At 38.8% G+C, this 15,097-nt stretch overlaps 1 protein-coding gene across 1 annotated transcript in view; it reads right to left on the bottom strand.

Annotated features, from left to right (window-relative positions):
- Kcnh5 (potassium voltage-gated channel subfamily H member 5) overlaps positions 1-15,097 on the bottom strand; it is a 286,746-nt gene that overhangs the window by 111,418 nt on the left and 160,231 nt on the right. Inside the window, exon 8 of the mRNA XM_038337552.1 lies at positions 6,052-6,251. Coding sequence (XP_038193480.1) covers positions 6,052-6,251 — 200 coding nt within the window. The remainder of the gene's footprint in view (positions 1-6,051; positions 6,252-15,097) is intronic.

Below are 15,097 nucleotides of genomic sequence, written 5' to 3'. Positions count from 1 at the left end.
AGGCACATGGCCCTCTTCACTGGGGAAGAAAAGAAATGTATGCATGGCACTGTGAATGAAATGATTTGCCCACTCTTCTTCATGCCCACTCTCTGGAGGCATCAGGTGACCGCTTTTCACACTTCAGCCAAGTAAGTCAGGTATGTGGCTGTATCTCTTCCAGAGATTTGAACCCAGAAGGATGAGCCCCAATGCTTCTGGGCTAGACAAAGTTACTAAGGCATCATGGCTTCATGTAGACAGCTCCATCTGTCCCTTTCTTTCTAGCTATCAAATGAGACCTTGTGACCTTCCTCAGAAGCTGACGGCTAAGTGATGAGAAAATGAAGTACAAACTAAGCCTGTGCTGCTGCACTAAAGCAATGTCAACGTGAAGCAACTAAAATAAAAAGATTCTACTTAGTATTATTCCTAGAGAGACGCTTGAGTCATTAGGACTTAACTTAGTTAGAATATGCTCTTCCTTAACATTAGCACGGAAAACAACATTGCTTAGTAGAGGACATCTACAAGTCAATGATATTAGCTAACAGTTATATAAAAACTGCATTGAATTCTCAAACTGTACAAAAGCCATGAGAACTTAAAATTCAAACTTGAGTGTTCCAAATTATTATTACAGGAAGTATTAGTATTCCTCTTTGCTTATTATAATTCTATTATATGTTTACTAAGACTGTTCTGGTTTCCTTGCTTTTTTCAGCAATTTTATTAATGTGTTTTAATTATATAAAATAATGATTTTCATTACGACATTTTAATATGTGAATATAACGCACTGTGTTCATATTCACCTCTAATGTGCCCTGGAGTGCTATCTTATTTAACTTCTGCTCCATGAAAGGAGCTGTACATAAAATTTATCTTCTTAGATAAAGTATGAAGGCTAGCTAGAAAAGAGAAATGACTGTCACAACTCCAAATACGCATTCTACAGCACTTTGGGAGTTAATGATTGAGAAACACTTATGGAGTTGATAATCATGAAGTTCCTTTACCATGACTAGGTCAAAATTTTTAAAGTTAGACTGAGGCTGAAGAATGTTTTTTGTTTTGGTTATTTGCTTATTTATGTATTTTAAATGATAGAATAGGCATAGTGTCTCTTGCCCAATGAGCAGGTAACTTAAGTCTATAAAAGAAATACACCAGGGCTTACCTGGCTTAGCCCCATCAGAGAATCCACAAACTCATTATTTTTTTAAAGATTAAATAAATGCAGTATTTTTTAAATGAGTGCTTTACTTTATCATCTTAAAAATTCTAATTAGTTTCACTTGTGAAACACTCTATATAAATATATTGACAGAAAGAATACTGAGACTAGAAATGCAAGGATTGCTCAGTGGTTAACGTGCTTAACTGGCAAGTGTGAGGACCGGAGCCAAATCCCCAGAACTCACACAAACTAGTAAGGTGGCTAAGCAAGCTGGCTGGCCTGCAATTCCAACAAAGGAGTGAGACAGGCTCCACACTAAAGAGCTCTGGATTAGACTGAGAGGTGGTGCCTTTATAATGAAGGTAAAAGAGCAATTAAAGTGGATTCTTGACATAAAGCTTAGGTCTCCACACCAATGTACACACACAAAACACACACACACACAGCAGCGGAAAAAGAAGAAAAACTGCTGAAAATAAGTGTTACATTAGCATAGAATTTTTCTCTGTAAGTTTCTTACAGACTCTCTTAAATGTTTGTCCCTGAGTCCGATATGACAGCTAACAGAACTGCAAGCGAGGGCACATCAGCACACCATAGTTTCTGTTCATGAAGCCTTTAAAATAATAGCACAATGCCTACCTAAACCCGTGGGTTAGTACAATGGTTATTACGGTCCAGTCTTTCCCCATGAGGGTACACTTCTATACAATGAGCATTCTCTCATCTTTGAGAGTGCCTTGAGTCATTCTGTAACACACAGACTCTCTTCAACTCTATGCTTCTGTGTCCCATCTAAATTCATTCAGTAGAAATCACAAGGACTAGAGAGTGGAAAGGCAGCAAAAGCAGCAGCATGCTGGGCCTGAGAGATCGTTGGGTTTGCATTCTGCTTGTGTCTGTCCGAATCCTCTACTTCTAGATATGAATTTCCTTCTGAAGCAGAGAGACATACTCTTTAAATAAATTCAGTTCTTGAGCTACCTTCCACCCCTCTCCACAAGTCTCCTCATAGCCAGAGAGAATATTTACATTTCCTTTACCTGTCTGTTTATATAGCAATGTGGTCAGACCTGTATACCACCTTCTTCAACTTTGAGAAAGTGTATTGCCCTTTGACATTATGTCTTTAAAATATCTGGTCAAAAGGTGATCATGATAGTTGACCTATGATTTGAGTAATGTGGACTGTATTGGGATGATTGTTACCTCTTTTAAAACAAAAATAAACATATTTCATGAATTTTTACAAAATATTCCATGTAATGCAAATTCCTACTGGCATTTAATCTTACACAAAGAACATAAAGCAAAAACTGAAAACCAAGGAGGCTTTGCCTACTGATTTATGCTCAAGCGATGTGTTAGAAAAACAGTAAAAACTGCAAACAAAAATCATAAGGGTTTAGGTTCCAACCTGTAAAAGAGGCACTGGACACTCCAGGATGGTGAGAAGTACGTGTTCTAGAAAACATTGTATGAGTTGTGCATTTTTATGTGATCCCCAAAATGAAAATATAGTCCCAAATCATTTATTTCATTTGAATTATTTCCCTGAAAAGTTATTACAAATGTCAGGATACATTTTATGAGCTTTAATCATCATCTCTTCTATTTCCCCTCTAATCTCCTTTCATTTTAAATCCTCTCTCATTCCACCCATTTCTCAGTCTTTTAAGTACAGAATGTTAGCCAGTGGCAAAGCACAGGGGATGGATTTTGTTATTAAATTTAAAAAAAATACAAAGCACCTGTAGTGATTAATAGTCAATAAAATGTTGTCTAGTAGATAAAATTAATCTAGGCATTGACTCATGCAAAAAAATTAACCTAGACAAACTTCAATGTTAAAAATGTCCAAATCCCCACATGAGTATTTTTTAACCCATGATTATACTAAACAGAGGCAAGCGAAGACTGAGTTGGATCCATGAGATTGATTTGCTTGTGTGTTAACGTTAAATTAAAAAAACCTATAAAGCTCAATATGTGGAGAAGCTAGAACGAAACCGTAATAACTGGAGTAATGTGTTTTCTCTAATTAGTTGAAACGTGTTATTCAATTTCATTGTACATAGAACTGAGCAGACAGCTGTTTGGGAGCTAACACAGGAAGAGGCGTTAAAACAAACACGAAACTTCATTTATTCTCCTGCTTTGGGGTGTGCTTGCACAAATTCGCTAATAATCTCTATTGTTAAAAATATTTTAAAGAAAATCTAAGGGAACTATGCAAGGAAAAACATGTTAAGACAATACACTTCCCTTACCCGTCTCCTCCATTCTAATCCACCTGACCCAAGTCATCCTGTCCCTCAAGAGTTCACTTACCAAGAACTACAGGGACTTGGGTCGGATAGTGGCAATAGAGGTGATGGGAACTTGAGGTAGTAGATGTGGTTTAATGAGGGTCAAATGTGTGGGATTTTGTCCTAAGCACCTAGAGGGTATAGTTTCCATGAACTAAATTGGGAATGCCAGTAGAATGTGTTTTTAAAGGATAATTTTTGGACAGATTCATTAGTCATGAAAAGCAGAGTATATAATGAGCAAACATGTCTAGGGTGAGGTGGGACCCTTGAGGGTTGTCAGCACTTGATTTTAAAGTCCAGACATGGGCTGGAATCACTGCATGGAATAAGACAAGAGTAGAAAGCTATAAGGACTGAGCTCTAGTCCAGCTCTGATGCATATTGTCTCATTCAAATCACTTTAGAAAACATTCAACCCATTTCCATAGTTTACAGAAATACAAGCGAGAACCAAGGAATCCACTCTTTGCTAAAATTGGGCATTTTCTGTATCCATCTGAAAACACCTTCTTAACAACCTGATTTATATTGTTATAGATGAAAATAAGCTTCATTTTATGTTTACAAGTGGCACACTTTTTTGATATTACATTTTTTGAGATCATAATTTAATTACGAAATTTCTTCCTCCATCCAAACCCTCCTACATACCCTTGCCTGCTCTCCTTCACATTCATAGCTTCTTTTTTTTTATTAATTGTTTCAGATGCATTTGTGGTTTTACCTTTTTGCCACCTTGCTAAAAGTTCTTTGCACATTTCCCCACTAAACAAATATCAGTGGATATTAATCAAGTTGCAAAGAAATATGCTTTCATTACGTTTTCTTCTGTGGTCATTTAGCTGGGGAATTTATGCTACAGATTGTGAAATATTTTTTTTTATTTATTTATTTATTTTTTTTTTTGGTTTTTCGAGACAGGGTTTCCCTGTAGTTTCTGGAGCCTGTCCCAGAACTAGCTCTTGTAGACCAGGCTGGCCTCGAACTCAGAGATCTGCCTGCCTCTGCCTCCCGAGTGCTGGGATTAAAGGCGTGCGCCACCACCGCCTGGCTAGATTGTGAAATATTAAAGAAGGAGAACATCTCACTGTTTCATAATTCCTCCATGCAGCTACTCTGCGCATCACACACACACACACAGAGAGAGAGAGAGAGAGAGAGAGAGAGAGAGAGAGAGAGAGAGAGAGAGAGAGAGAGAGAGAGAGAGAGAGAGAGAGAGAGAGAGAGAGGAGGGAAGGAGAGAGAGAGAAAGAGAGAGGTTCCTTTAGTCTTCACAATCATTTTTCACACCTCTTCTCAATAACCTGCTCCCCACAATATCTGCTCTGACTTGAAACTTACTTGCTTACTTACTTACTATTTGAAATTTCATTTGATCAATTGTACTTTCCACACTGCATTTAATGATACTTATAGAGTAAGTAATTGTTCTCTCTCTTTCTCAAACACACACACACACACACACACACAGAGAGAGAGAGAGAGAGAGAGAGAGAGAGAGAGAGAGAGAGAGAGGTTAAAACACATACTACCTACAAATGGCAAGGAAGGTATTTTGTAATTTGGCTGTCAGCTGCTAAAGCAAGTGCTCTACAAGAAACAGTCTTCGCTGGTGCTAGAAACTAAATAACTCGGGATTGGCGTTCACTTGCCGTATGCCAGCTCAAGCTGCCATCCCTAACATTTTATTTGAATCCGATGGTATAGGAAAGTGAGGGGACTTTAATTTGCTTTTATCAGTCCTTCTTTGCCCAAGTATAAAATGGTTGCGAAAATTCAAAAGAAGTGTCCTTTAAAAGGCATGAAATGACTTTTACTAAAGGGCTATGTCTCTACTGCATGTATGAAAGATTAAGGGCAGATTAAGAATTACAAGGGATTTTATAATGCATTTGATAAAGAGATGTTTAAGAGAAAGATATGATAGAAGAGAATATAATTTTTTTCACATATAACGGGTAAGTTTCATTCTGTTTTTTTTTCTTTTAAAAAATATACTTTTAAAAAAGTTTGTGTGTGTTTAAGTGTGTATGTGTACACATGTGCAAGCAGGTATGCACAGAGGCCAGAAGAATGTGTCTGTTCCCTTGTAACAGGAGTTACAGGTGGCTGTGAGCTGCCAGCCATAGCTGCTAGGAACATAATTCCAGTCACCAGCAGGAGCAGCAAACTCTCTGAATTGCTGAGCCATCTCTCTGAACTCCTGTATTTTTAAATGGACAGCAAGCAAAAGGGAAAATTAGGAATAAGATCTCATAGGAGGATGCTCTGAGAGAGTAACAGAAAATTACTAAGTGGTAATGAAGTGTCATGGGGAATGGGGTAATGAGCTATTTTCATAAACTGAATTTTCTCCATTGAATATCATGACTGGTACTAATTGATTGTTAATGATTGGGTGCTCCACACCTTCTAAGCACTCAATAAGTATGATTGATTGAAATGTCACTTACAAAAACTATAGCAGCATCTATAAAGCAGTTGCCCAAGAGAAATACGAGTGGGAAATGTACATGCATCTAAATATCCTGTAAGCAGAAGATTATCAGCAATAATAATAATAACAACAAACAACTCTACCTTCTCCGTGTCGATGCCTTTTGACATTGACCACGTCGAGACAATATAATCCATGACTCGTTCACTAAGGCCTTTGGGGACCTGATACAATTTCAGGAAATCTCGAACATTATTCAGCATCTCGTGGTAACGGTTGGTGTTGGCATACATTTGCTGGAAAATTGTGGTAACATTTCCAAAAATAGTTGCATAAAGAAGAGCTGAAATGAAAGAAATGATAAAAATAAAACAGATATCCCAAGTAAAAAAAAATGAAGTTGACTAAATCAATAAATAATGTGACAAAAGTATCTGGATTTACTTCCAGAGGCTAGCACATATGCACATATGAAGCCCTGATGAGACAGCTTGGCACCTGGTAGGGCTTCTAGAATGGTTAGCATGGAAGAAGGGTGGTGACCTCAGCGAACGTCACCATGCCAACTGCATGAAGCTCCATGAAAGCGGTGTGAATAGTTCATAACCAATCAGACGACACAAAGTTATAAACTAAAGTTTCTAACCTTAGTTTATTTGCTTATTATTATAATCCTGTGTGTGTGTGTGTGTGTGTGTGTGTGTGTGTGTGTGTGTGTCGACGTGTACAGAGGTCAGAAAACAACTTTGTGGCATTGCTTCTCTCCTGTCACCTTTCCATTGGCTCTGGGGATGGAACTCGGGTCACCAGACTTACGCAGTTTACCCACCAAGACATCTCACCACCCCCCAGCATTTCTGGCCTTTTTTCCGCTAGCCCACTCTCCCGAAGGAAGCCTAATCAAGCCACCGTTTTCCAGGGCTTGATGATCTGACTTAGAAATGCACACTCCTCTCACAGCTTACTCCCTCCAGCTTTCGGAACACTTCTTTGATTATAAATAATTTTTGACAGAACATCAGAAATCCAGGGGGTGGAGTCAGATTAAAGGGCTCTGCTTTTAGAACTTGGTGCAGATGAGCAGAGATGAGACTAAAAGCTGAGCTAAAACTGTCAGGGAGCGTGGCGTCCTTAAGCTCCTGCCACTACTGGAAGATGGAGAGATGCTTTGAGCCCGTCATTTCAGGAGCAAAGACAGCTTGTGACCATTGTGATTTATCAGCAGGGAGCTATGAATGAAAATGAGTACTGCCTAGGTCTGACCCTAGAGTGTACAAGCCTCCCTCTCTCTGGATCCAGTCAGTTTTCTGGATCCAGACCCGCTGTGGGGCAACTTCGTAAAAGTCATTTGGTTCACACCCCAACTGCACGTAGGTCCACTGTCTTACCCTACATCACCTCCTCCCATAGTCGCTTTCGTTAGCTCTTTGGTGATCAGGAGGCAACGTGGAAAAGTGGGCGGCTCTGTGCTCTGATTTTCAGGAAACACCATGTAGTGGTCACAGGAATTTACAAATATGTGTGATCGGCAGAGATCACTTCCACCTGCCATCTTCCAAGCATTTGGAACAAAAATGACTTCTTGAGAAAAAGCATGAACTATTTCCCTCTACAGCTTCACCAGCCAAATCCTATTAGGTACAAATGATGTTACGTCCACTTAGTAAAGCAACTTAGGATCCTGGGGATCCTAAGTAACTGGGGAGGAATTATTTGTTTATCTGAAAGCATCAAACCATAACACATTGTAATCCCACAAAAGAAAGCTATTATTTTATAAACATTTCTGTAGTTTTTACGTTTTCCACTGTCATTTAGAGATTTAGATACCAGAGCAGGACAATCGTTTTAAATGGGTCGTTTTAAATTATAATTTGGTAGAAATATAGGGTTTGCATTTCTAAACTGTATCTTAAAATCTTTGAATAATCTTCTCTAAAGGCACCCCCAAAATGAAAGCAATCATAGACATGACATTTCCATTAACATCGCTGCCTCTCTCAACACAAACAGCAGCAATATGAACAAATTAATAGAGAAGAACATTAAAAATATGCAAGTGTGTGTTTTCAGAAAAAAAACAAGCAGAGTGAATTTTTTAAGTGATGAATAATTACAGATTGAGGAGATAGTGTACTAATTGTGTTCTGTAATAGTTCCAGGTTTTTATAAATTGTCAGTCAATACTGCAGGACTACCTATTATTTATGTTTAATTAGACTGGCTCCATAATATGCTTGCAATAGACTGTGTTTGACAAACATCTTATTGCTGCCTTCCACAAAGAGGCAGAGCAAAGTGACAGCAAGTAATGTCTCCCACAGAAGCATGAACTTGAACGGTTTTTCACCCTTTTGCAAGAGCTGAGGAAACCGAGAGAAAGAAAGAGAGAGGGGGGGCAGGGAGGGAGAGAGAGACCATTGAAGTTGGTTGGTTTTAGCATATTAAGAAAGGAAGCCTTGAAAAATACAGAAAGAAACAATATTCCCAGGCTATCCCCTTACTTCATGCAGTACAGTGAGGTACTTCTCCTGCTCAAGGGAAGAGACAATTAAGCTTAAGACTTATATTTTTGACCTAATATTAGACCTGCCACTGTAAAATCTAATCCTTTAGAAATCGGGGCTCCAGCCTTATCTGGAGTCATGCTAGCATGGCAATGGACTCATGCCAACTGAGCATAGTGTGCAGGAATACCTTGCCAACTGCAAAGGAAGGGTGGAGTAAGTACAAGACCACAGTGGAATTCTGCCCACCTGGTAAAACCCAACACCATGCCTATTAGATCTCAAGTTTCCACACCAAGGCCAAGGCCCACAGGCAGGACTTCTGAACCTCTCCTGATGCCAGACAGAGACCTGATGCCCTAGTGTAACACATCGTGTTCTAGACCTTATCTCTGGATAGCTGCAGGAGTCGTAAGGTGAGACTATGCCACCAGCAGACTGCAGTGTCATGGGCTGTGACTCTAGTCTCTACTGAGCTAAGTCCAGATGAGTTTGGGCTTTGGATGCAATAGTATGGTAGTTTTGATGGCCTATGGGAGCTTACGTATAGCCCTTCTGCCATGAGGTCAAGGAAAAGTCAGAAGAATCCTGGGGCTTCTGACTACACATCAGTAACTATAGATGAGGTATCTGCGCTCACCCCAACCCTAGAGAGAGCTACAGAAACAGCTACCCAACAATATGCTAACAGGGGCCTCAAGCACTTCACAATGTTGAAAGAGTGGCAGCGCTCCAGTGTGGACTTGTGGCAAACCTGAACTCAAATTCTCATCCACTGATGAAATAGCTGTGGCCACAAAGCAGCTGCTTAGAATTCCCGAGACGAGCAACAATGAAGCCACAGCATCAACTGACAGTAATGGACAAAATCAACTGCCAATAGCCGACCATAAAGGAATCAATTTATACACAGCCAGAGAATTTTTTAAAGCCTTTAAGGAAATTGAATGAACTTCAAGGAAACATAGAGAAAAAAACACTCAGTATTTTATCAGAGAAACTTAAGAGGATTGTAGTAACTTAAACACTAACATCAGCAGGCTTTGAATTGATAGTATACAATCTATAGCCAGATCAAAAGTTTTAACAGACTAAATAATTAGTAGGCTATCAAAAGACTATCAAAGGAGAGTAAAGAAGAAAGAATGAAGAGCAAAGAAAGCTCACAGCAACTTTGGAACAGACACTTGGGGTGTGGGAGTCAAGAGGGTGTGCAGATTGTTACAAAGAAAAGAAGCACGCTCAAAGAGATAATAACAGAAAACTACCTGGTCCTAAAATTGAAAAGAAACTAAAATACAGGTACATGAAGGTCATTGTCACCATAATTGGTTTCAAGGGTCATCATGATTGACTCAGTTCATTGAAATTTGTTCCAAATCATAGCATAATCAATTCTCAAAGGTTATATACAAAGAGAAAGTTATTGAGAAAGCAAAAAAGCAACACACACACATACATACATACGCATAGACATAATTAACATATATGCACACATATGCACAAACACATACATGCATACATATATGTACATGCAAACACACACATGTTCCAATTACCTGCCCTCAGCATAAACCCTATAGGACAGAAGTAGTAGGATCAGACTTTCACATGCTAGAAGAAAAGAAACTATCATTCAAGGATACTATACCCAGTGAAGCTGTGGTTCAGAGATAAAGATGGCCTCAGACAAACAGAAGTTGAAAAATTATCACCACCTTACAGGTCCTCGCAAAAGGAAAAATTAACAAGTTCTTTAAATGGCTTGAGAAGCTGCTAACCAGCAAGGAAGTGCTGGATGTTTAAAATTCATTCATAATAAGAAGAACTACACAAACTCAGAACATCCTAACACATGGTAAACACAGTGCAGAGGCCATGCATGTCTAGCATACAAACAAAAAAAAGGACGATCAGAATTAATAACTACATTAGCATGTTGAAGTAGGCAGTCTAGAAAGATGTATAACAAAACGCTGAAACCCACAATTTGGAGGTGTGTAAATACACATATAGTGTTTTTCTCTCTCTTCTCTCTTTCTCTCTCTCTTATTTTCTTGTTATTTGGCCCATTTTATGATGGTGTTTAAACCACTCACATTTTAAAATGTCTCACTTTAATCCAATAATGTTTATCTTAGGTCCTACTCTAACCATAAAGCAAAAACCAGTAAGAGATACACCAATAAGAGCAAAGAGAGGAGTCAAAACAGACTCTTAGAAAAAAATCACTCAAGCACTGTAGAGAAGTCTAAGGGAGAAAGAGAAAGAAAAGAGAAAAACTAAGAACCAGCCACAAAATGGCAGAAGCACTTAATAATTATATGAAATATAAATGTGTTAAATTTCCTGAGAAATATGTGTGAAAGAAATGAACTCATGATAAGCACTACCCAAGAGTGTGCTGCTCACCACAGCTCCATCCTTCCCAGGTCACTAAGCAACTTCCCTTCCTACAGTAATCTCTTTGCTTCACTCAAGTACCTGCTTAAAGCTCCATTCTTCTCAGGGGCCATTCCTGACCACACCGGCTAAATGTTCTCTTCCGCCAGCATTCCAGATCCCTGACAAAACACAATTATCTCTGCTTCCATTTAGATGTGTGTGCTCATTTGTTTATTGTTCATCTTCCACACTAAGGAGGCAAAACCTAAGTGCACATGGCCTTTTCTTTCATACTCATTATTAGATTTCCCCAAAAGATCACACAGTTCTTGGGATATGGTTGGCGTTCAATATTTTTCTAGTAAATTATATACCAAAAAACCAGTGTTCCAAACGCATTATTGGTGATACAATGATGTACATAAAATACACATTACTAAGACAGGTATTATAATGAAATATTTAAAAAGAAAAAGTTCTATAAGCCCTAGTCACATTAAGATAATAAATAATTGGAAAGCCCCATTGGTACATAGCAAAAAACCATAAATATTCATGATGGCTAGCTATGTAGAGAGATACATCACAGTGTTTTACTCTGAGTGGAGATAGTCAATCACTTACAAGGATGACGTGTGACAATTTCAAAAATCTCTTTTTACATGATTTTTGTGACCTTTTAGGCATAAAGCAACTGCTAGTTTGGTAAGCTTTGGTTATAGCGATTTGACATACACACCAGTAAATGTCTAGTTTAAAGTTTTAGTCTTCCTTTATCCATTACAAAATGATTACTGTAAAGAAAATTATGGGTGATTAAGAACAGTGACAAATACTCAGATACCCTGGCTATCAGGAGGCAGAGTCCCTTTCCCCTTAAATCTTGGCATACTCCAGGGGAATATGTTGGCTGTGGTTGCACAATAACATATAGGCTTAAGCTTTAGGAATCTAGAAAACCCCGGTTCTTCGTTGTTTGAACATCTTCCTTGAAAATCCAGTTTCCATCTCACAAGGAAGTCAAAGGTTCTAGACACTACTTCATGGAGAGAAACAAAAAGAAACAAAAAGTCTTGACCTCAGACTAAGTGATTTTTAAATATTGATATGAACACACATTTCTGGTCAATTTCGAGATTATATTCAATCATCAGGTCTCTTTTTAGTATATTCAAGATATGAAAGACGAGGCTCCACTGAGCTGGGTTGTCTGCACAGCACACAATGTAGCAGAACTAGGTTACCAGCTATTTGGTTGAGTCAATTAAAGGGTGGCTTTCCCAGCCCCATTCAAATCATTTCAGCCAATACCAAACAAAGTAGAAATAATTCATGTTCCCCAAGCCTTCTGTAAGTCACTGATTCATGACATAATAAATTGTAGTTCTTTTTTAAAAGCCACTAAGTTTGATTAGATATTGCAACTATAATAATTTATACCATAAAAAAACAGAGTAGTTCTCAGTATTCAAAGACCTAGGACAGGAGGGTAGAGAGCTGCTCATGCTACATGCCATCATGCCAGACTGACATTAGGGAATAAAGCTTTCCAACATTAAATATGGTTTTATGCTTTAAAATTGAAAGCACCTATTTTCTATTTGTTTGCTTGTTCAGAAAGGGAAAGATCTATTTTTATCTCTAGAAACATTTTTTAAAACATTCTTTGCCCATTTTACATACCAATCCCAGTTCCCTTTCCCTCTGTTCCTCCCACTTTCTCCTACCTTTCCCCACCCTACCTCCATCAGCTCCTCAGAGAGGGTAAGGCTTTCAACATGGGGAGTCTACAAAGTCTGGCACATCACCTTGAAGCAGGACAAAGGCCCTCCCCACTGTAGACAAGATCTCCTGAGAAAATATTCCTGGCAGTTTTCCCTAGTACCAGGTTTCTCACTAGCCCCATAATGGCTCCCTCAAACAAGTTTTCTCTTTCCTTCCTCTCCCCCTCTGTCCTTCCCCTATCCTGTTCATCCAGTTCCCTCCTGTTCTCTCCCCTCTTCCTTTCTCTTCTCCCCTCCCCTTCCACCATCCCTTCTCCCTGCCCCTACACTCCCAACAGTCTCGGGAGAGCTTGTCTGTTTCCCCTTCCTAGGGGGCTCCATGTATGTCTCTCTTAGGGTTCTCCTTGTTACCCAGCTTCTCTGGGGTCATGGACTATAGACTGGTTATCCTTGGAAAGCACCTATTCTTAAGGCATAAAGTGATAAGTGAGTGCTTAATGCTTTCAAGCACAGATATAGGTTAAGTGAGTCTAAGAGAAATTAAAGGAAGGAGCTGGGAGAGAAGACGATCAAAATAAAGTATATGAAATTCTCAAAGAATTCTTGCAAATATTTTGAAGATTTAATGCTATTACTGTAAATAATTATCAGTATTAAAGAACCATCTGATTTAATGTATTCTGAGAAAGTGCAAATTGTATGCCAGCCAGTACACTAGCCACTAGGACTAAAGTTTGAAAAAGAGACATTATGTTTTCAGGGCTGACCATTTGGCCCTGGACAATCAATTGGTATACTCTTCCCTGGGGAGGACCAGCTCTCCTCCTCCCAGCTTTGATTAATTGTCTTTAGTTCTTTGTGTAGCCTTGAGGCCTCATGGGCTTGTCCCCATCCAGTTCAGAATGTCCACTGATGTCATTCTTATTCTGCTCACAGTTGGGTGGTCATGCTGGTGAGACTCTATGAGTGTCGCTTCTGAGATGGCAAGACACACAATGTCACAGCCAGCTCCCCTATCCCCTGGCTCCTAAATCTTTCCATGGCCTTTTTTACAACATTCCCTGAGCTTTTGGTACAGGATACTTTTTGTAGATGCATCATACTTACTGGGTATATTATACATGTATGTATGTGTGCAACAACAATTAACGAAAAAACAGGCCATGAATTTGAAGGAGTTGAGGAGGGTTTATGAAACGTTTTGGAGAGAGAAAGAGGAAGGAAGAAATATAATTATATTATAAATCTCAAAAAACATGCATTTGGAATATGCCAATTAAGAAAGAGATTATCACCTTCAAGTAATATACACAATTTCCTGCGGTGAAATACTAATCTTAATTACCTCAAATCACATTTTGAAAGAAAGATTACATTTTCTTAAATATATCGTTTACAATAATCTACAAGTAAATTTATAACCATTCAAAGCATATGAAAGATCTGTAGTTTATTTCTCATAATTGAATAATTTGTAGAACAAACAAAAATCTATATTCAGGCAATTAACTGTAGAAGCCTCCACTAGTGAGTTGCTACTGAGAGCAGACAAAGTAACAATGTCAGAGAAGGTTCTGAACAAATTATGTACCAAATTCATTCCATTTTGTTTGTTCTTAGGTCAAGCTGCACCCACTATGTTCTTATTAATAATATTTTCTTTGTAGACCCTTTTGTGCCTATTCACAATGGAAGGCAACCTTGACTTTTTCTCTAATTATCTTCTGTGTATCTTATTATTTGATCGTTGATCTTAGACAGAGCTCTCTAAAATACTAACATGGAAATGCAATTCTGGCAAACTGTGGGGTCACAGAAGTGGTTTAACCACCATTCGCTTTCTATTTAGTTCACTGAAGTCCACCTTTACTGATGATGTTTCAGAGACAAAGGGAATGAATCTCACCAACGTGTGGTTTTCTATACAGCTTGTGAGAGCGTTTGTCATGATTCTAGTTATTCTAAAGCAAAATGCTGGTCTTCAAATATCTCGGGTGCCAGAGCGGCTCAACCCCCACCTCTCCTCTAAAGGTTCCTGTTGTCCTTGATCTTCTTTTGCAGTTGATATAGGGCCCCTCCAGGTATTCACATATGAGCTGGGTACTTTCTTTCTCTAGTCTTCATTTAGTCCATGCTCCATGCCAGTCATTATCTGCACTGTGTCCCTTGTTTTTTCTAAGTGAATCTCATTAACAACTTTGTGTGCTGACTATTAAAAACTCTATCCCTTTCAGAGGTACTGGAGTTTTGAAAGAAGAATCCAATGAGGTAATACAAGTTGATAGATAAACTGTTGGAATGAACAGTCAGCTTCTAAGGGAAACCAAGACAGAAGAGTGGTGTGGGACAATGGTTTGCAGTCTGTCAATTATATTTTAAATAAGTGCTGATTGGCCAGTAGCCAGGCAGAAAGTATAGGCAGGATAACCAGACAGGAAGTAGAGGTGGGTCGACGAGAACAGGAGAATTCTGGGAAGAGGAAAGCTCATTTTCCGCAGTCCTGTCCCAACCACAGAAGAAGCAAGATGTGATTGCCTCACTAAATAAGAAACCGAACCACATGGCTAGCATAA

This window comes from Arvicola amphibius, chromosome 7 (assembly GCF_903992535.2).
Source record: "Arvicola amphibius chromosome 7, mArvAmp1.2, whole genome shotgun sequence".
NCBI classification, from domain to species: domain Eukaryota; kingdom Metazoa; phylum Chordata; class Mammalia; order Rodentia; family Cricetidae; genus Arvicola; species Arvicola amphibius.
This window is presented reverse-complemented; position numbering and strand designations above follow the sequence as displayed.